Here is a 22,457-nt window from a genome sequence, read left to right on the forward strand (position 1 = left end):
ATAAAGTACTCGGGGACCATTTCTTTATTAATGTGGATGTGTAATAATAGAGTATGAAGCGTCTATTCTATGCGCCTTATAATGCGGTGCGCCTAATGTATGAAAAAAGTCCTAAAATAGGCCATTCATTGAAGGTGCGCCTTATAATCCGGTGCGCCTTATAGTGCGGAAAATACGGTAGTTCAGAGCCACAAAAGCAACATGTCCTTTTCAAGTAAATTAAGATCTACTCTTAAACAGTTTAGATTTTTCAATTAAAAACAATTTTATTTTTGTCTTTAGGTTCAACAGATGTTTGATTCTTCAATCAGCTTTTAATGAAAAGTATGTAAAAAAGCTAAATTAGTTTGCAACCTATTGAAAAAATGGCTTTGTAAAAATATATGTATTAAACTCTTAGTGTCATTTGTGTAAATATTAGACATATATTGCATGAAGCATGTAGCAAAATCTGCTAAATCTACTATTTATTACACTTTAAAACATTGCTCAATGCAGCTTGTTGTCAGAGCATCAAGTTGCAAACCTCCATAATTTATTTATTACCTTTATCAAATATAATAATTAAATCCTAAACAGATCAGCCTTTTTTCAGTTTTCTTTTAGGTCTGACCTGCTAGTTTTCAGATCCTTTTTAAAAATATAACTGTGGATTCATGGTTGTGATTTAGGCCAGTATTGATTCCTGATAATATTGCTGCTATGTCTGATACCTAATATTTACCAATATTTTCTAGAAAATGTAATCTTTTTTTCTCATGGAACCTGATGAGTAATGATCGGAGCTGATTATAGGAAAACTGTCTGATGTATACGTAGTTGTGATTTTGTTTCAGATATTCAAAGCCATATTTTTAATCTGCAGTTTGACGTTTTGATGTATCTTTAAGAACCTTCCACATTTTTACATTTTTGTAGTGATGTTCTTATGTTTTCATTTGAGTCTGTCTCCATGTTTGACTTGGTGTTTCTTGTAAACTTTGATTGCTGCGCCGCTGTGCTGCGTTTGCGTCACTCAGAGCTACCTCTTTCCAAAGTTGTCTGGACAATCATCATGTTAGAGGTCAGGGATGTTCTGTAATAACCCACTTAATGGAATCATGCTACAATTCTACACGCTGCAGCATGCAATAGCGGAGCAAGTTTGGCAACACCAGAGTTTGCACAAAGCATTTTTATTCTGTGTGGTTTCATTTGAGTGAGATGGGGGTGGAGGAGACACAAAAATATTGCAAAAAAAGCAAAGGAGACAAAGACTGATAGCTTTTTGAGTGACTTTGATCAAATAGGCCTCATGCGAGTGCCTCAGGGCTTTTGTGGTGGTGTGACCTGCCATTCAGCGTTGCATTAAGGGAATTTTCCCCACAGCTTTTCACATCTACAGTGATCGACTCCCAATTTAAAAGGGGAATGCTCGAATTTCAAATGTCGCATTCAAGTCAGCGTTGTAACCTTGAGTGCAACTGGAAAATAATGCACAAGGCTTTTTTCCCTCTCTAGAATTTCTCTTGGTTTATTTTTATTGCAAGGTTGGTCTTAAATAAAAAAAAAAAAAGGAAATGTGTTTGAAAAAGGAATCTGGATGCAGTGCCTTAGCGAAATTGAGTTCAGAGCATTTGTGGTAGAAATTTTGGTCTTTAACCCCGTTGCCTCTGTTGAAAAGGGAACATCCTTGGTGCAGCATTCATAAACTTCTTAGAAGCCATGAGGGAACTATGGGGCTTTTTTGTTAGCTCAGCCTATTGTTGGAGCTCAGTAAGTTGCAGTATCCTTGAATTACCCAGAACAAAATTACTTGGCTGATGAAATTCGATCGTTTTGCTTGCATGATGTTGAAGACTTCTGCACAATGAGGCAGAGCAGATCCACTTCTGCTGTGTTCAGGTTATGTGGTTAATCTGTATCAGTTGCTGGTTAATATGGAGACGGTGAGGTCCTGTAAGAACATTGGGAATTGGTCATGTTAATGTTAAAATAAATATTGTCACCTCCTGAATCTTTCTGTATCAAATAGCAGCCACAAACGGTGTGTAATATTGGTGTTTTATGTAACACTGGAAGTACGGGAAGGTTTCCCTTTTTCTTTTTTCCTGGTAAAATCTGATTGGTTGATACTCGTGTGAAGCCGATTTTATCCAATGATCTTATCTACCTCAGCAAAGGTCTAAAATCCAACCACTCATCTATTTCTCTCTGGCCAGAGAGGTTTTACTGAAAGACTGGCCCACCAGGTCATGTCCACATGCTTGCAGTTAACAATAGACACACCACTGTTACCAACTCTGTGACTTTATTGCCTCATTTAACAACATTTCAGATGAAAAAAATTGGTATTGGTCAAAATCAGAATTGACAGGTCAGGCTTTTTAAAGATTGTAATTGCCGATCAGCCAGAAAACCTCCACCTTCCATCAGAAAATCCACCCGAATCATACGGTTTCTACAAGGTACCGACTCAAATGGAGCTGAATACGAAACAGTACAGACTTCTTTGTCTAAAACAAACACTAAACTCATGCATCATTTTTGTCCTGCATCAAAACTATGCATTACCTCAAATTTTAAAATCACAATGAAATACACTAACGTTTATGGCTGCAATGTGACAAAATCTTAGAAAGTTCAAGGGGAGTTTGGACGCTTGGATGATGCTGTATTTGCTTCGGAGGTTTAGTCAGAAGCTCCTACTGTAGCTACGCTTTTTACCTTCTGCATGGAGACAGCTGATGCAAACCTTCCATATCTTCGCTGTTTTTTTTTAATGAAAACAAAACCGACTGAGCATTTACCAGTTGTATCTATGATGTTCCACATTTCTCCTGCCACTACTTTGACAACTTCTAAAGTTCCCATGTAATCCCTTATCAGACTAATTTCTTTCTTGCATGTATTGCGTTCACTAAATGAGTCCTGCTATGAAAAATGAGTTTAATTTTGCCAAATGCCCCCTGTTGAGGGGGATGGGGGAAACACAATTTCCCCATAGTGTCATGTACTTCTGCAAAAGTGGCTGTTGAGTTTTAATTACTATAATGCCTCGGAGTCTGACAGAAGATAACAAAGGTGCAGATGGCAAAATTCAGTCATCAGTTTGATTTCTTTATTTTAATTTCTTCTGACCTTCTGTCCCAGTCTTCTGTGGATGTTGAACTTGAGCGCTCTTTGCACTAACAAGTTTGTTTATGTATGTTTATGACAGATTTGACCTACGTAAATATGTATTTTATTTTTTTTTCAGCTGGTAAGCAAGCGCTTCATGTTTTATTTAATCAACATACAAGTGCTTAAAGATCAGAGAGTGAGAGGTTTTAAACCAGGCATGCCAACACGCAGCTACGAGATGCCAAGGGAGACAGATCAAATGCCTTTGAAGATGGATGGGGAAAAACATGAAAGGTGAAAATCGTTATAGTTGACTTCATTGGCATTTGAGTGTGAGCTTTAGGTCTCTCGTCTTTGATAAATGCAGGTTTTGTGGTACACTGGGCAGCGAGCCTTGGCAGGCATCTCAGCTATACCATTATGATGAAGAAAAAAGGTTCATACTGAGAAATCTCTGTTAACTGTAGTAAGTATTTCTTTTAGAAGTGCTCAACACCAACACAAGCAATTTTATAGGCCATTCTTGTAGCGCGCCGCTCTTAAAACAGCAAGGTTTCGATAATGGCCTTATATTTATAAAACTGAATACTAAAAACAACCTTTATAATCGCAGGACAGGGTTGAAGCGGTATCAGAGCTCTTGTGATTGTGATTTCTACCTGAGCAAACCTCCTCTACCCGCCTGTCTGAGCCTTTTTCTCCCTAACCCTTGCTGAGTAAATGCTGTGGCATCCCACATGCCTTCCCACACCCACTACAAATAGACAGTGAAGGTGCTACATTCCCTGGTCCGGGTGCACATCCCCGAGGCTGAGGACTACGTTCTGTGTTGGTGGGCATGTCACAGGGTCCTTACGAAATACCAACGGCCTAAAAATACAGTCATGTACCGGTGTGCCTTTGTGTTGCAGCGCGCATGTGAATGTGTTACTGTATCGGTTCTGATTCACTCACCGGTGACTTTAGTGTGGCCTTGTTCTCTACAAAGATCTGTTTTTTGGGGGAGGAGCCCTGCAGCGCCTCAAACATATTCACACCCCTTGATTCTTTTTTTTTTTTTGGTTTTCTTTGAGCTTCTGTGTATTTTATTGGGATTTTTTTTGTGATTAACCAACACAGAAATGTATAAAAATCTAATGTGTGGTGTGCAGGTACTTTCATTCTACCCTTGTAATGTAAATCAGAGTTCAAATGGTACGGATACTTTTAGAAAAGGAAGTCTGGGTTTATATGTTTGACACTTATATTCTATTGAACTATAACTCTGGTTTGATTTTATTTTAAGCAAGGTGAGTCTTTTTTTTCTATGCCTCTTGAGCTTAAACTGTAAAAAAAAAACAGTTTTATTCTTGATGCCTTCACTATAATAAAGCAGAAACTGATTGTGTTCGACAGGCTTGCATAATATTTCACCGCTTTGACTTTGACACGGGTCACTCTTTTGTGCCAAGGCTCAAGATCATCTCATTGAAAAACCACAGTTTTTAATTAAAACAGACCTATCCTTATCTTTCTTTCATTTCCCCTTCTCTGTTTGTGTCTTACTTCCCTCGCTCTCTCCTTCATTGACCTCAAAGATCTTCCTTCAAAGGCTGCTTTTGAACACATCCTCCTCGGTACTAGCTCTCGAGTCTTTCACATCCCCGTTCCATTCAGACCTGTTGTCAGGTCAGAAACTCGGCTCCTGTTTTCCAACCAGCAAAGCTTGCATAAGTGTTGCTTCGGTTCCACTCACTGCACCAGTTCTTCAGAAAAGCTCGTAGATTTGGTGAAACGACCCAGCTGTTTTTCCTCTTCCAAAAACCCTGTGGTGCTTTCTTTCTATCTAGTTTTCCTTTATTGATGAAAGGATTTGTTTTTTAATGTTTCAGATTTTTATTTTATTTCAGTGGCAACCTAATGATGTACATTAGTTTACACACTCTTATGACTATATTTCCAAAATTTTAATTCAGTTCTGCGTATTTTTTATTTATTTTTGCCTCATGTCTGAGCAGCTCTTGTTATGGACATTACTTTTACAATTAGAAACATTCTATAGCCCTTAAACAACCTCATCAAATAGCTTAAACATCAATTTTTACTTTGTAAAAACCTAGGACACCCTGCGCTCTAAAAGCTAATGCTACCGTCTATAATAATGAGTTTTAGTGAGATGCTTCTTGTAGCCTTCTGCCAGTCTCTGACGGTCTTAGGAAAGTTTTGCCCACTTCTCACTTTTAAGATATTTAAGCAGTTTTTTGCATGTACAGCCTGTTTCACCCTACATATCAATAACATCAAGATTTGGACTTGCACTTAACACTCAGCCAGTCCTGAGTGTTTTTATGGGTGTGTCTTAAGTTGTTATCATACCACAGGATTCAAGCTTTAGTGTTTTTTCTTCTTTTTTTTCCCGCTTTCTGCTTATGCACCTCTGATATGGTTCCAGCTCCATACTTTCCAGTTGGTATGAGGGCCTTTTCCTGGAATTAAGTATTTGGTTTATTTCAAATATATAGACTTATCTGTCCAAAGAACATGATTTCAGAAGTTCTGGTCTTTCTCTATGTTCTCTCTGTCAAATTTCATGTTTTTTTTTCTGCAAAGCAAAGGTTTCTTTCCTCCACACAATCCTCTATGGAAGTTAAACTCACCTGGCATCTTTCTGATTGTACTGGTATGCACTTTTATATCCACAGTTGTAAGACCTCTTGAAGGTTTTTCAAGACTTCTTTTCTTTTAGTGTTGTAGGTTATTGTAAATACATTGGACACAGAGAGGCAAAAGAAAGGAAGAGAGGCGGGGCAAAATGTCATTGGGAAACAGCAGAAATGACAATAAAGACGGATAAAGATGATACAAGAAAACTAGAAGTCTGCCTCTGCACCTGCAGAAAACGAGAAAAAAAAAACAGAACTGGAATATCAGAGCGACAAAGAACACATGGGTAAAAACACTTCTGCACAGCACACATTGATAGTTAATGCAAGAAGTATTTAGTGGCAACCGTAGCCCAAAAAGAGCTGAACACCTGAATCCAAACAATTGTTGCATGCACTTCATCATCCATAACATGCGTGCATAATTCGGTTTTGAGAGTGAGACAAAGGCCTTTTTGTGTCAGAAGAGTTGCTAAAAACTAAAAGCGATAAAAGTGCTTGTTTTGATTTATGTTCCATAATTTCTATATTTTTAGATTTTCTGGCAATAAAGTAAAATATTTTGCCCTTATGTTCCCTGACATTGTCATTTGAGGGCTTTTTTTTTTTTTTTTACTTTTATCATCTCAAATTCTTGCATGGCCTCGGAACTGCCTCGGGTAATCTTGCATTTACAGACTGACAGTTAAATTTCCGACTTCTAACTGAATAACCGAGCGTTGATTGAATAAAGCCTTCTCTTCTTTACGCTCTGTCCGGAGGCATGAAGTTACAAATAGATGGTGGGAAGCTGGCAAGAGCTCAAACATAGAGTGGCATTGATTTATTCACATCGGCCCAGTCTACGAGGCCTTCCTCTCCCTCAGTTGCTGGTCTTCGTCGCCTATACGTCATGGCTGGTGTATTTGTGTATACGCTCGTCTGTATAAGCAGCCTGCTGAGTTCTCTCCCCTGGGTTCCTGGCCGGGTGCGCGGGGCGCCTCTTCCTCCCCAGCTGTGAGGAGCAGGGCTCTGACACGGCCTGTCCCTTCAGCTTGTCTCTGAACGTTTGACACGCCGAGCTCAGAGGTCAGCCTGACCTCCTTTTTCCCTGGCGGCCCTTCTGCCGAGCTGCGGCGCTTCTCAGCGGGAAGAGGGGGGTGGTGGTGGGGGTGCTGGCTGTGAGGGCGGAGCTGCCTACGCCTCCACTACTGTCCTGGTGAGTTAAATCACCGCCATTTGTTCGGAGACACGTTCCTGTGTGCGCACGTGGCTTTCAAGGTGTGTAGGAGGTATCCCACATACACACACTCAAAGGCTCACTCTAAGGTTGAATGTAGAGAACTCTGTGGGGGTTGCAGGTAAGATTCTAGGCTGCACTTGGGCGAGACCCCCTGCAGAGAGCTCTGTCTCTCTCACTCTGTGTACGTCTGCTAACACCTTCTGACCTCTTCCTCCTACTTAATTTCCCTCCGCCGTAGATCTGCATACCTGCTTCATATCTGCTGATAACCTGCTGTCTCCGGGGTCCCTACACAAGTCTGGAATGTGATTGCAGCATCTTTCAGGTCTGGATATGTATGGGGGGAAAAGTGTCTAAAAAAAAAAAAAGGGAATTTCAAGACTTTATTCCCATTGTCTCAATGTTCCTTCCTTTTTTTTGTTTCTTGGCTCGTGTCCCTTTGTCCATCATGCTCGTCCTGCTTTCCTCCCTTGATTGTATCCTATCTAGGTCTGTCACAATAACAAATTTTACTGAATGATAAATTACCCCAGTCATGTATTGCCATAAACGATAACATTGTTATTTTGAGACCATTTTCAAGTAATGTGTTAACAATGGCATAAAAATGCAAGTTTGCCCTCTCAATCACTGATGAACTTTAGTTTTGTGAAATCCACTTCACACTGGAACATATTTTAAATATCTAAAATAAAACATCCCAACCAAAACGATAAATAAAATGGATTATGATGTCTGTGTAAACAAATTTGCCCAATTGGTTAATTGCTTATTGTGAGGAGCTTACTCCAATCTTCTGTCTTTCTTTCCTTATATCTATTTTTAGACGCCCTTCCAATGTGTTTTTTTCTCTTTCTGCAGGTGTAGTTTCTGCAGGACTTTTAGTTTTCTTTAGCCTTCTTCTCTATCGTAATCTTCGCCGTTCCATTTAAATATGCTACATATTTAAACCCTGCATACTATAGGAAGATCTGCTGTAGTTTCATAGTGACATTTTTTCAGCAGGTTTTAAAATAAAGACCTGGAACTCTGGAGGTTTTAGGGCAATAGTTTGCAGTGGGGGTTTTCATGAAAGTTGTGTAGAAACTTTGTACTTTGCACAGACCTGCTTACTATATCCTTAGTTTTTCATCTCTTATGACCCAGCAGGAGCATAGCAGAGCAGGAAAGCATGGTTCATTAAAAAATAAACTTCTGATGTTGCACCAAGCCACTCCCGCTTGACTGTATCAATGATTTAGAACAAACAGACGTTCCTTAATGGAACGAGGCACCTCTCTTCACCTCCCATCTGCGTGGCATTAGGTGGCCCCCATTTTTAGACGCAGACTGTGGAGGAAAATGTCTGTGGAGTACTTGTGGTTCTGTGGAACTGTAAAGCTTGTTTTAGAAACCGTCCCATCAGATCCTCGCTGGTTTCACACATTTCAGGGATTCCAAGTAGCATCTGGCTGACCAAGCAGAGAACGTCTTATCTGTTTGTCACTCTCCACTATGCATGATGATGCACTTTGCTGTGTTCATCCAAGCTGAGGCTTTACTATTGTTGGAGTAGGGGAGGAAATGCAACCAGAAGAACAAAACATTTATCTTCATGCTGTATTTTGCAGAGATGCCAGAGTTGGTTCAAGCGGCCTGCATCAGCAAACACACAACAATAAGGTTAACCGTTTACCTCGGCTGCCCTGGAGTCTTCAGGTTACTGGGGTCTCAGTGGATCTATTTGTCAAGTCTGCATGACATTTGAGATCTGATTCTGCAGGCTTGGATTTTTTTTTTTTCTGCTTCACAACTGTACACAATCTCACTTGGTAGGAAAAGTGAGGCGCCCGTGGCTTAATTACGTTCAGACCACAGAGTTCTGATCACAGTGCAACCCTGAGCACTTCCTTATCTCGATGTGAAGCTCAGAGAGCCATATGGCCCAAATAATAATGCTATGAGGTGTCCATAACATTATCATGGTGTGAGGAAAGGATTTTTCATGTCTTTAATTTTACTACATCATTTTTGCTAATTTTTTATTTTAAAAAAATTATGTAAAATAAACTTAACTGTCCAATTGTCAACATGATGGTTTAAATAAGCTGTAACTAGTGTGACTTTTACACTTTTTTGTTTCTTGTTTAAAATGTATAGATTATAATGTCAGCCATCTCTCAATGTTTGTCCACCTGTCTACCCATTCGCTCAGATGAACATTTAAAATGGTCCAAAAATAATTTGAGGCTGGAAAATTGTACAACTTTTGTTTTAAAAAATATGCCAAAATAACTAGAACTTCCTTGTTCTGTCTGTTTCTGGTCTTCTTTGGATGGGCTGAGCTGATCTTCATTTTGTCGTGCTTCAGTACAAAAGCATTCTGAGATTTAACGTTTTATTATAAACATTTACCCTCCACAGCCGGTACACCTTACCAGAAGTGGGTTGGTCCTTCATTTGTGCTCAGAACTCCCTGATTCTTCATTGTATGAATTCAGCAAGCTGCCAGAGACATTGCTCAGATTTTGATCCATATTGACATGGTAGCGTCATGCATTTGCTGTTGGTTTGTCTGTTGCACATCCACAATGCAAATCTCCCGTCCTGTAATATTGAAAACCCAATTTATTGTCAGTGCTGGAACATCACTAGTTGTGAATTTTACAACATACAATGTGACAATCCACTCCAGATATTTCTTTTTACTTTTTACTTTAGTAGCTCTGATGTCCAAAATGAACTCAAATGAAAGCAGCAGCACAGTTATCGCCTTGAACTGTTTACTCTGTTTCTGTGCAAGAGAGTAGTTATCTTTTTCTTTAAGTGAAATTACCTTTTAGTGAATACTAAAATGTAAGTGTCAATATGCAATCTGAAATCTCAGTTTTAGCCCATGGCGGCATAAAGGCCTTTCTCTGGTTGGGAGAAATTCAATATTTCAGTCACAAAAGCCAGAGCCTTGAAAGAGCTGATTTACTAAATAAATAATAATCTCTGAATCCTACACAGTGGAGGATGACTGTAGCTTGGAGGTGATGAGGGTTGCCCTTTCGTGCTGTAAAGTCTGTCTCATACTAAAGGTGATTTATATCTGTTTTGATCCTCAGAATTGTTTAAGGGGGTGGTATTATGAAAAGTCAACTTTTTGGAGCTTTTCATCATGCTTTAATGCTAATCCCTCATCAAAAACATACCTGGAGTGTTGCTTGGATTCTTTCTTGAATGTTTCAGAAATCATTGAATCTCCTCTGGCAACCAATTGGAGGTGTCTATTTCACCCATTTCCACAAAACTCCTCCTCTCAGCTGCAGACTCCAACCCAGCTGCCAACTTGCAGAGCACTCGGCTCCTGCAGACTAGCGGCAGCAGCACCAGGTGGAGCCATATGTCTGCTGAGCTTATCATAGGAGCTACAACACTCCTAAGAACGGTTGTAAATTGTATCTATGTATGGCATGGTTTTTGTGTTGACTTACTGAAGTGTTAGAAAAGGTAGAAGGTTTTTAAAGAGACAGAGCCCCAATTTGAAGGTGTCAGATATGGCTATGATGTGAAGTCAAATTTGACATGTACATCCTTTTCATTACAGCTGAGGGTAACATAGTTTCTTGGTTGTGCTACAAAATGGCATTATGTGGAAAATACATAATGCCCATCCTTGAATATTTCATCAAGCCATAAGTATGTATTAAAGAGCCATGTTGGCTGAATTGTGGTCATTCAGAGGTTTAGTCAGTGGGATTTACAACATTTCTCTCTCCAATGATGTGGTTAACTTTTATGATGAATCAGTGGGAACTTATCTCTATGTCTAGAAAAGCATTAAATTTTATTACTTTTCATGTCTGGTTAAGTGCTAAGTATGGGAAATCGTAAACATTTCATTTCCTGTCCCAATGTCTGACTCCATCAGTCCATGCATTGATCCATTCTGCTGGTCATTGGTTCATTTCCATGTCCATCCAGCCATACGTTATTGTTTGTTCCTTTCGCTCATCTTTCCATCTATGTTTCCATAAATCATTCATCCTTACAGGTTCTATAGTTAAAGCCTGACCTAAATACCAGCAGTAAACTCTTATTTGTATTCCTTCCTGGCACTGAGAACCTGACTGATTCAAGTCTGTAAAGGTCTGAAACGCTAACATGAAAAATGTGGAGTCTCTCGTCTGTCTCTCACAGAGCTCCTCTCTCGGCTTATCCTTTGCATTTCATTGTGACCATCAGTCAATGCCGGCCCATAAAGTGGAGTGGATGAGGATCCACTGGTGATGTCGAGCCCTCCGGTGGTCTGGCTGCAGCTGGTTCATGGGGTGGCGGCCTGGGGGGTCTTTCTGCTGCTGGGGGACCAAGAGTCTGCAATCTAACCTGCATGGTTTCTTAAACCCATCCCTCCTTTCATATCAGGCAGCTGGATGCATCTCCCAAACCACCAGTGTGGACCAGCTCGTAACACAGTAATGAGTTAACTTTCAGAATGATCTACATAATTTATTTCCAGCCCCCACAGGAGGATGCTAGAGCATTAATTAATATCAGGCCTTGCTATCAGCAGCCATCCCAGTGTGGGATTCCTTCATGCTCCTATTTCTGGCACCCGTGGAATTTGATATGATGTGCAGCCCAAATGGAGTTCATTGGATGAGATGAAATCTATGTTTCACAGCCTTTAAGCCCTTGTTTGACTGTAAATCAATAGGGGGGAAAAAGATGTAAAAGTGTGTGAACTCGTTGCTATGGGCACCCTTGTTTTTGCTTTGTTACGAAATACTTTGTACAATCAGCATTTTTGATATGTTTACTTACCTCGCCACCTTTCTCTCTCTTTGTTTTCCCTCACAGAACTCAATACGGCACAATCTGTCGCTAAACAAATGTTTTCTCAAAGTGCCTCGCTCCAAAGATGACCCTGGAAAGGTAAGACTGACACAGATTATTTTAATCACGGTCAGTTAAAGACTGCATGCAAGTGAGGGGGGGAAAAAGAGAAAATGTGTTAAATTTCAACTAAGCAGACTCTGTTGGCTGAACACACAGCTGAAACATTTTTGGGGTGTGTGTGTCATGCTCTCCCTGGTAGAAAAATGTTACCTTTGAATGACTGCCAGGACTCTGACAGACTGAAAACGAAAGGAATGCTCATTTTCTTATGAACGTCACACACATGCATTTTAAATGTGAAATGAAATGGATGTTTAATTTATTATCATTTTTAAACCGACACAGGCAGTAGACGTAGATATATGAAGTAAAAGTTTTGGACAGAAAAGTGTAGAAGGGCAGAACGATTCCAGAAACGATCGTCCCTGAAGTATTAAAAAACAACAACAACAAAAAAATCTGCTCTCCTTTGTTTCCAGCTCAGCTCTCCTCCTGTTTTCCTCCTCTGTATAAGAATATATAGTCCATGTTAATTTGACATTTAAATCTCAGTAGGACCACCTACTGTTGCTATCTTAGCTCGATCTACTTCCCAATCTCAAGCGACATCAGCCTGATGAGAACGATCCCCTGATGGACTGCGAGGGGGTTTAAAGACCCCGACTCACAGGGGCAACTCGGTAACCTTGACCGTCTTTAGGATAAACTCAGATATGTCATAAATTCATTACACACACAGAGGAATATGAATATTTCAAGCGTTTATTTTTGTTTATTTTGGTGATATTATTTTACATCAGACTAATCAAAAAGGGATTCTTTTCATATAAAAATATGAACTGACTGAACAGTGTCTCTGCATTATACAGCATGTTTGACTCCTTTCGCATGAATTATTGCATCAGTGCAGCGAGGCATGGCTGCTGAGGTGCTAAAAAAGCCAAGGTTGCTTTAACACTGATCTTCATCTTGTTAGCATTGTTGACTCTGTTATCTCATGTTTCTCCATTGTTTCTCTATGGGGTTTAAGTCAGACCAGCGTTGGGTCAATGCTGCACAGTGATACCATGGTCACTAAAGGTCAACATGGGTTTGGTGCTTCTGGCAATGTGGCCAGGTACCAAATCCTGCTGGAAGATGAAATCAGGATCACTAAGAAGCAGTGTTTCTCAAACGTTTTCAGGCACAGGACCACTTGGCAAACATTCACAAACCACCTAATATGCAATTGCCCCCACAATAACACATAATCTTAATATATAGAACCTGAAATGAAAATATTAGTCTCTTAACTCACTGTCTTTGTTCATCCTAATGTGAAGGGTCGCTCTGCTTTGGATAAAACCATGAACAACTTGGGGCATTTTGAGTTATTTACACATTATTAAATTGTGGATTCTAAGCTTTCCAGTGATGGAAAACACATGGAAATCAAAAAAAATTGTGTGCACTAATACCATTTTAGGGCTGTTTGTAATTAGAAGCATAATAAAAGAAAAATTGACTTGAGTTGCTTTGGCAAAAAATAAACACTTTATTTCAGCCTGTAGGATAAGCTCAATGTAAATAATTTTACTTTAGGTGTTCAGATGCAGTTAGTCAGCATGGGGCGCAGACCTAGATCTTGATGCCTGTGGCGTGCTGTGTTTCATAATAATGTTCAAAAACAAAAGCTCTGAAACTCACCCTGAGAAACTTTCCACCAGTATCTTCAGGTTTTCTTTTCAGTGACCCAGTCTTAAGCCACTTATCCATTATTATTTTTAAACACGATCCTTTAGTAAGCCAGCTGTAGTGTCACACTTTGAGCTCATGTCACAGCAAATGAATGGTTGTTTACTTGGAGTAGGTTGCAGACCACTGGTTATTAAAGCACTGTGATCTTGTTGATGCTCTTATATTAAAATGTGACTGGATGTTCTGTTAAGAGGGGCAGGATTAGACGTGACCTGCCGTTATCATATCTAAGTGCTTAATAAGTCTTCTAATAGTTATGACGTTCAGCTTGGGAAATTAGATAATTAAATGAAAGTCTGTTGCCAGAGAAGGAATCTAGTAATGTTTCTTCAAAATAAAGTCCAATTACAGATATTAATTTCATCTAATCAGGTGTGGCTCATGAAAAACGCTTCCCTTTAGAAACACCTACTTTGTCTGCAGACATGGCTACTTCTCGAATGGGTTATGATTCACAATCTTAAGGCTGCAATTACATCTCAATTGCTTTTGGACACTTTCTCCTTCCACTCATCTTTTCATTGATATGCTGTAGTACAGCACCCTGTGAACAGTCTTTCAGCATGATTTTTTTTAAGCTTTAAATAATGATCTTCAAGTTTAATTAACTTTAAATATATTGCTGTTAGTAATTAACTTATATACAAAAAAATTGCCCAATTACTCAAATAAGCCATTAAATGATGATTTAATTTATTGAGCTTCACCTGTATGGTGATGGTGTGCATAGGTCCAGTTATATGCACCCAAACCCAGATATCATCTATGTCCTGCCAGAACACACACTACATATGCTCAGGCAGCAACACAAATAATTATATGCACACACCAACACACGCGTGAAGAGCTACACCAGGCTGTGTAGAGGATGGGGACTGAATGCTAATTTCATGTTTTGCTGTAATCCTCTGATATTGACACTCCTGGGAGCTGCTCCACTAAATACAAAATAATCTATTGCAGTATGGATCCCATTCCAAATGCATGGCCAACATGTTCGCATCCTTAATGTTTAATTTGGAATTTTCCTCACTGCCTTTCCCCCCCTGAAGACAACTTCAAAGAGCTGCTAGCCGGTCTTGATATGTTGCATCAATATTGTAATGTGGCAGGAATATGAGAACTGCTGGTTGCACGAGATAGGAGAGTCATGTCGCTCCCTGTCAGTGAGATGGTGTAAGAGATGACGATTAGTACTGTGCACATGCAGAGGTAAGAAACGCAATGTGAAGTCTGCCTGTAACAATCCTCATTTTAATTGAGCTACGGCTTCATTCTTGTTTGTCGCTCTGAAATTTACATTAAAAAGAGGAAGCAGGTGACGTAATTTATGCTAACGCATGAAAATGAGCTGTGTCATTTGGAGGAAGAGCAGATCTGCTGTTGGGATCTGTTTTCATTAAACAAACAAAACAAACTTTACCTCCTTCGTCTTCTGACCACAGAGAACGCTGCGGCTTTGCTCTGTTTTTGCCCCAGACTTCGACACACTTCACTTGGCATTGCTACAGTATACCGCTGTATTTGTGAATAATTTAATGAGTCTTTATATATTATTCTTTTTTTTCCTGCAAACTCTCTTGGGTTGAGTGGAGGGAAATGCAGAAACTCCCATCCCATGAGGGTTAACTTATTCCTCTTGCTCTCTCAATTAAAAGAAACAGCAACCAAGCCCAGCTTTGTCTGCGACAAAAAACTAGGAAGCGTTCTGTCCGTTTTGCCGATTTTTAACCACTGCAGTTTGAGAGAAGATCAAATGTAGAGATTTTGTCAAAACTTTTTTTCGTGTCTAGTTGAACCTCTCATCAGAGCGTGTGGTTTATTCAGCCATGGCCCATATCTATATAGGAGTATCCATGTGTTTGCTTATTTGTAGTGTGAATTATTTATCCTCCGAGGACAATGTTAATTGACCCCAAAGCTGCACACATTCTCAAAGTTAGAATTTAAACCCACCAGATCCAGCCTTGGTGTGTGAGAGCTGTGAAAATAACACACTGGCTGGTGTAACCAGAGCAAAGCGATGTGTTTGCTGCGGTTCTGGGTTCTGTTGTTCTGAGAATCTCCTATGGAAATATCAATTATTCTCTCTGTTAAGGAAGTGATTTCCAAGGCGCTGATCTTATTTCCTCTCGGCAGTTGAGATCGTATCAGGAATTGTGAAAAATATTGAAAACAAATTCACAACCCATACAGCCTTAGGGTAGGAATCTTTATAAAGCTGAGCGTTATTCCTGTTGCCTTCCAGGTGGAACGCTATTGAAAAATAAATTAATTGAGGCCAAATGGAAAGGTAAATAATGCAGGTTGGTGGTAGAGTTCCCTCTTCATTAGCCTTTCTCAGACTTTGAAGGGAGCAGCATGGCGAGGCGAGCGCTACCTTGATTGCTGAGCCTATTTTCTTCATCCTTGGCAGCAGCACTCGCTCTGTGTTCAGTACCTGAGGCCGAGGAAGCATAGCTGCAGGAAAGGCTTAACATTTTACCACCAGCAGCCGCCCTCCGCTGCCGCTCAGCGAGGAGAGAAAGCCCAGCCTTTCTTCCTAACAAAGACCTCCTACACTCGGCACAACCTTTAACCACTCGACTATCAGCTCCAATAAAGATTTTGGCTGATAGGGTAGATGGTGAAGGCAGAGGGGAAACTTCCTGACTTCCTTTTTCCTTTTCTTGGTTTCCTGCCTGGCTGTACACAAATTGTTTGTAGACCACTGTAATAAAGTTATGAAAACAATCCTTGGTATCGTCTCACAGATCTGCTGTTTTGTCTGCAGGGCTCCTACTGGGCCATTGACACCAACCCGAAGGAGGACGCTTTGCCGACTCGGCCAAAGAAGAGGCCACGGTCAGGAGAGCGGGTGAGTCGCTTCAAATCCAAAAGAAAACTCCTTCTGCATCCATCCTTAATTCAAGTGTTGAGATCAGCTTGGTTCAGCTTTTATTGGTGTGTACATCTCACCACATTTGACAATTTCGGTCAAAAGTTCATAAACATTCTTCATCAGAATCCAAACTAGGTTGATTGATTGATTAGGTTTCGATAAGTGCCTTATTTCTGTGTACATTCAATGATGACATTAAACTCACTTGACTGGGGACATTTGTACTGGTTTTCAAAGAAGTTCCAGCGTATGAAGGACTTGGTATCTGGAAATCCACTTGGTTTATGGATTGTCCATGGACGGGTTTTCTCCAGGTGCTCCGTCCAAAAACATGACTGGTAGGTTGGCTGGGTTCAACCTGTCCAGGATGTACCTGGATAGGTTGAACCCAACCTGTCCATCTCCAACAACTGCTGGAGATGGGCACCAGGGACTCTGGGATCCTGAAAATAAAAACAAGTCTAGACTTATTTTTAGTCTAGACTTTGGTTTCCCAATTTATTTTCATATAAGTTTCAGTTTGGGAATTTTTTTTGAAAATCTGGGTTTTTTTCACCAATACACTCCTTGTGTTTCTATAGTTCAGAATAATGTCAGCATATCCAAGACCCACCATCTGGTTTGACAAGCTGTTCCACAGCTTCTTTTTATGTGAACTTTGAACTCAGGTCAACTCTGCAACAATTTAAAATGGCCGGCTATTTTTCCTTTTTTTTTTTATTAGAATAAGGTCATATGACACAATAATACTAGAACAAAGTATTAATATTACCAGAATAAAGTTGAAATATCAGGAAAATGAAGAAATCATTTTATGAGAACTTCAACATGAAAAATAAATTATTTATCCAAGGTTTTTTTTTTAATTAAAATGACTTTTTTCCTCAAAATTTTAAGATGTTCTTCTGATAAAATTGTGTCTTTAGTCTGCTAATATTATGACTATATTTTTAGGATTATACAAAAATTACAATTCACAGGGATGATTGAAAAAAAAAACTTTTTGAAAATATTTTTTGTCATTTGCAATTTCTTTTTTTGGCACAAAATAAGAGAAATCATTGAAAATTTGAAATCAAAATCTGGTATGGAAAAAAATCTGAGATTTTATTTGTATGCCTTTTTGCCCATCCTTACTTCTAACAGGACAACAAACCCCAAAGATATGATAAATATTGTTTAAAAAAGACAAAAACAGAGTATATTAATGTTACAGGAGGAACCTAATTTCACTTTTCTAGAACTTTACATACAGCTGCTCTCTCTGTGGTTTATCTTTAAAATCCACATGCAAGAAAAACTGATTGAAATATATGACAGATGACAGATTTAACATATTTAGTGTTAAAAAATGAATTATGGATTATACAGAAAGCTGATGAATACATAAAATATACCATAATTAACAATTCAACTTTAGTGTGTCGCTCAAAACAATCTTTTCACCTTTTTTAAAAAACTGACTTCAGCTCAGCTTTAATTAGGCTTAGCAGTTGTCAAATAACTATCAAGAAATATGTTGGAATTTGTTGATTGCAAAAAGTTTGTTTTTTCTTCAGGTTGTTCTGGACATTTTATCCAAACATTGGTGAGGCTGTATGTAAACATCTGAGTCTTTAGGTGTATTGTGCAATCAGATTTTATCAATCAGAAACACTGCAGTTTAGTTTATAATGATCCAGCTCTGGAAGAGAGCACAGCTCAAATACATCAGTAAAACCTAGAACTATTGGCAGCCATACCATAAGTAATTATGCATGAGTTTTTTACACTTGTACATATATCTGCAGGTTATTAAATACACGCTTTGCATTAGCCTGACTCTGGAGCATTGCTGTACACACACGGTGTGTTAAAGCAATTGATTAAGCTGATTAAGGACACTAGTGTGCATAAATCACACATTTGTCTCATATGTTCAGATAGACATGATGCAAAATGCAGCTTTACTGTCAGTTTACAGCAAAGCCCTTCTGATGCAGTCCTGCTCATTTGAGTGCGACACAAAAGAGCGCACAAAGTGAAGAGAATGTTTTTCTGTAATACAAACGCTCTGTGTTTAAACCCCTCCCCCACCGAGGCACCGTCTGCCCAAAAGGCTTTCCATTAAGAGTCACAGACATTGAAATTGAGTTTTTCTCTTTTTTTGAAATCTCATTTATATTTATCGTGAATTTAAAAAAGTGGTATTGTTGGCAGCCAATCCTCTTACAGTAAGCAGTTTTGGGAGACGGGCATAGCAGAGTTATCTCTGACAACACTGCATATACGGCAAGAAGAGGGCATGTATGTGCAACACTGTATGTCTGATTGGGAGTGAGAGTCAGGGAGGAAGGGGGGGCGGGGGGAGCTTTTTAAAAAAATCTCAGTTCAAAGATGACCTAAATAAAGGTGTTGCTCCATTCTGGTTTTATATTTGGTATCTTGCAGATGCATCTGGTGTTAGTTTATGTGTTTATGCCTTTAATATAGGCCGCTCTATTCAGCCCTCTGTGGTGAGATCCTGTGTTTGTAATAATTGGATTATTATTATTTTATTTATTTTTATTGTTCTGCCTCTACACCCCCCTCTTTCCTCCCCACCTCCACAGGCTTCCACACCATACAGCCTGGATTCAGAGTCTTTGGGGATGGACTGTATGATCTCTGGAAGTGCCTCTCCAACGCTGGCAATCAACACTGTGACTAACAAGGTACTACAGCAAGCCATCCAGCCTCCAGCTCCAACACACACCTGGCTCCACGGCTGCACCCTGACCCCGCCCACTTCTCCAACCACCTACAGCACTATTCCCCACAGAGAGAGGCACACTCTCGTGGAGGGGAGATGCTGGCACTCACAAGCATCTGCTCATGTGCCTAAAGCTTCTCTCCTCTGCAACCCACACCAAAATACACAACGAGCTGCCCCTGTTCTACTTCTTTCCTGCACAACAACCAGACTCCTGTAATGTTCTGCATAGAAATCCAACTCTCACACTGATACTGAGACATTATATGTTCTCAGACACTTGAAACTGAGTGCTTCTCACACTCTGTGTCATGTGTGAAACTCAAGGCTCGGGGGCCAAATCCGGCCCGCTATAGTTTTTTTGTGTGGCCCTCTAAATGGAGGGACACGTGACAAGAAGCTTCAGGATAAGAGTTCTGTTCTTATGACGTTGTCGGTCAAATCAAAGCAGTTTTTATCCATTTACTACCAAATTACATCAGTTAGTCTCTTCAGTCTTTTGAGGTTCCTTTATTGTGGAAATTCACATAAAATCAACACATCCCCACACTTTATATAGGGTTGTTGCATTAAGCAATAAAACAGTTAATCGTGTGATAAATGGAAACAAACTAAATCATTTCCATTTGCATGATTTATCATTTTCTCTTTTCTTTCTTTCCACCAAAAACTGGATAAGTCTTTCAACCAGTGCTATTTTGAAGGACTTCATAATTCATTTTATTTAATTGTGTGCTTTTGTTTATTTTTGATATTTAAAATGTCTTTGAGTTCCAGTGTTAAATGTTCACTAGAATTTAAAGTTAATTGATTTTTGGGAATGTGTTCTTGCATTATTATGACATTAAAATGATATTACTTGAAAATTAGCTGAAAACAACATTATCGTTTATCTCGGTAACCTCTGGGACAATTTATTGTTGAACTAAATTTATTGTGACTGGCCTACTAATACATAATTGTGACATAAAGCTGGACGATATGACTGAAAGACTTATGACGACATAAAAGTTTCATATCGGTCGATATCAATAATTGTCTATCAATAATAATTAATTCGTTTTTGTTTTAAATATCTGAAATATTGCCAAACTGGTGGCGTGACCGTTGTTTTTTATCTTTAAGCATTTATAAGGCACAGTGGCGAAACCTTAAACTGCTGCTTCGCAAGTTACTCAGCAGGTTGTTGCTAGGTAACCAAAGGGTGAGAGTGTTGCTAGGTAACCAAGAATAAGTCAGTTGATTCCACCACAGTTGCTTAACTGACAGTGAGAGGTTGAGCAGCTAAAGCTTTTCTTTTCCTACATCTCCCAGAGTTCAGTGAATATTCTATCAGATCATCTATTGACGTAGACACTCGTCTATTGTGATATATATTATTAACTCTTTTTTTTTTTCTGCAAACTTTCTTCAAAAATGGTGAAATACATCACGTCTATGTGATGCTTACTCCCATCTGCAGGTGGCAGTACTTCTTGATCCTACTAAGTTTCTGCCTCAGCCTTACTTGACATCACGTTATAGTCCGTGATCGATGTGGAGAGTAACTAAAAGTCGCACTTAATGTCACACATTAGTGCAAATATTTATAAATTGGCATAACAAAATCTGTGATTTTTATTGCAAAAAAAACAAAAATCACAAAAACAATCATGAAATCCTGGAGATGTCCGACATTATTTGATTTTAAGAAATACTTATTGCATGCAGAGACAGCTATGTACTGGTATTTTAACTGTTCAATGGGTTTTATCAATGCATTCTGGCACAACAAACCCTAGAGGACATCCATGATCTTGATGCAGCCCAAAATGATGTGTTTGACACTCTTTACGAAGCTCAGGCTTCACTCAGAGTTATTTGGCATTTTGTGACCAACGACAGGTGACCCCTCCACCCCCGCTGACAACTGTCTGCTCTGTTTTTTCTTTACATCTGTAAAAGCTTAGAAGCACTTATACATCACAGAGCAAAGCTACAGGGACCGCTAGCTGTTAGCTGTGAGTATGTGTCTCTCTCTGAAATTTAAATAGGCTTTTTAACCTTAAGCTCTCATCCTCTGGGCCCAGTGGGGGCAGCTCTCAGGAGCACTTTTAAAAAGCCTACAAGAGTCGCTTATTCATTTACTACAAGCACTACAAATAATACAAAAAAAATGATTTAACGTTAGCGCGGCGCTCATAGGAAATGTGAGTTGGTGTTGTGTGTCAGGGACTTATGAAGGCTGAGCATATGTCTGCCGTATTGTAGCAAGTGTGTACATGTACGATAGAGTATCTTATAGTTCTTTAGCTGGTTTTGACAAGTGTCAGACTATTTGCTGCAGGCTGTGTCTTTGAACTAAACTGGATTTTTTTTTTTACATCTCTGTAACAGAAATGTTCTCAAACTCAGATATACGGCGCCTTGTGAAATTATTCACAACCCCTAAACATTTTCACTTCATTAAAACCCCCAACCAAATGTATTTAGATGGTCAGATAGACCAATTCAATTGAAAGAAACTTTTTACAAAATGTCATCGTGACCTATCTTCAAAGAGTTGTCGTGGATGGCGATGCTGTGGGAAGGAAAGACTTCCAGTAGCAGTTGATATTGCAACAAATCTGAAGCAACCTCTGACTAAAGATTGTTGTTTGACAAGTCTCCCGACTGTCCTAAAATGCGGTTCAAAATCCCAGCAGCAGAGACGATATTTCACATGGACGATATCATCAGTTGACGATACAGCTAACCAACCTCATTTGCTTTTGGAAACCCAAACTGAGAGATGTTGCAGTCGGAAATATAATCCTCGCCCAATCTGATCGTTGGAAGAGATTGATTGAACTTGATGTGCATCGTAACTTTCCAAAAATATAAAAAAGTGAGAGCAAAAATCCTGGAATAATTGCCCAAAAAAAGCAATAAATCAACAGAAGTTTGCACAAAACAAAACACATCTAGCACAGCAGAGCTACTCCAACATGCTGCCATCATGAACGACACAATTCAGCACTCAGACTGTGATACAAGTGGCATTTAGTGATATTTGGAACATAGATGTGATATTTATGCTGTTTTATTTTACCTCCAACAAAACTTTAATATAACCATGTTCCAGCTCTAAGTTTGAAAAAAAGAGAAATTTGCTAATTGATATGCTGTGTGACTTTGCTAACAATTACCTTTGCAATCTGATGGTAACAGATTTCGGTAACACTTTATTTGAAGGGGGGTGAATAAGACTGTCATGACACTGTCATAAACATGACATAACACCTGTCATGAACATGAATA

At 39.3% G+C, this 22,457-nt stretch overlaps 1 protein-coding gene across 2 annotated transcripts in view; it reads left to right on the top strand.

Annotated features, from left to right (window-relative positions):
- The window catches only part of foxj3 (forkhead box J3), a 102,739-nt gene that overhangs the window by 58,695 nt on the left and 21,587 nt on the right, over window positions 1–22,457 (top strand). For both annotated transcript variants that reach the window (XM_007550059.2, XM_016670695.1), the window contains exons 3-5: window positions 11,791–11,865; window positions 16,340–16,423; window positions 19,039–19,140. In XM_007550059.2, coding sequence (XP_007550121.1) covers window positions 11,791–11,865; window positions 16,340–16,423; window positions 19,039–19,140 — 261 coding nt within the window. The remainder of the gene's footprint in view (window positions 1–11,790; window positions 11,866–16,339; window positions 16,424–19,038; window positions 19,141–22,457) is intronic.

This window comes from Poecilia formosa, unplaced genomic scaffold (assembly GCF_000485575.1).
Source record: "Poecilia formosa unplaced genomic scaffold, Poecilia_formosa-5.1.2 Scaffold2, whole genome shotgun sequence".
NCBI classification, from domain to species: Eukaryota; Metazoa; Chordata; class Actinopteri; order Cyprinodontiformes; family Poeciliidae; genus Poecilia; species Poecilia formosa.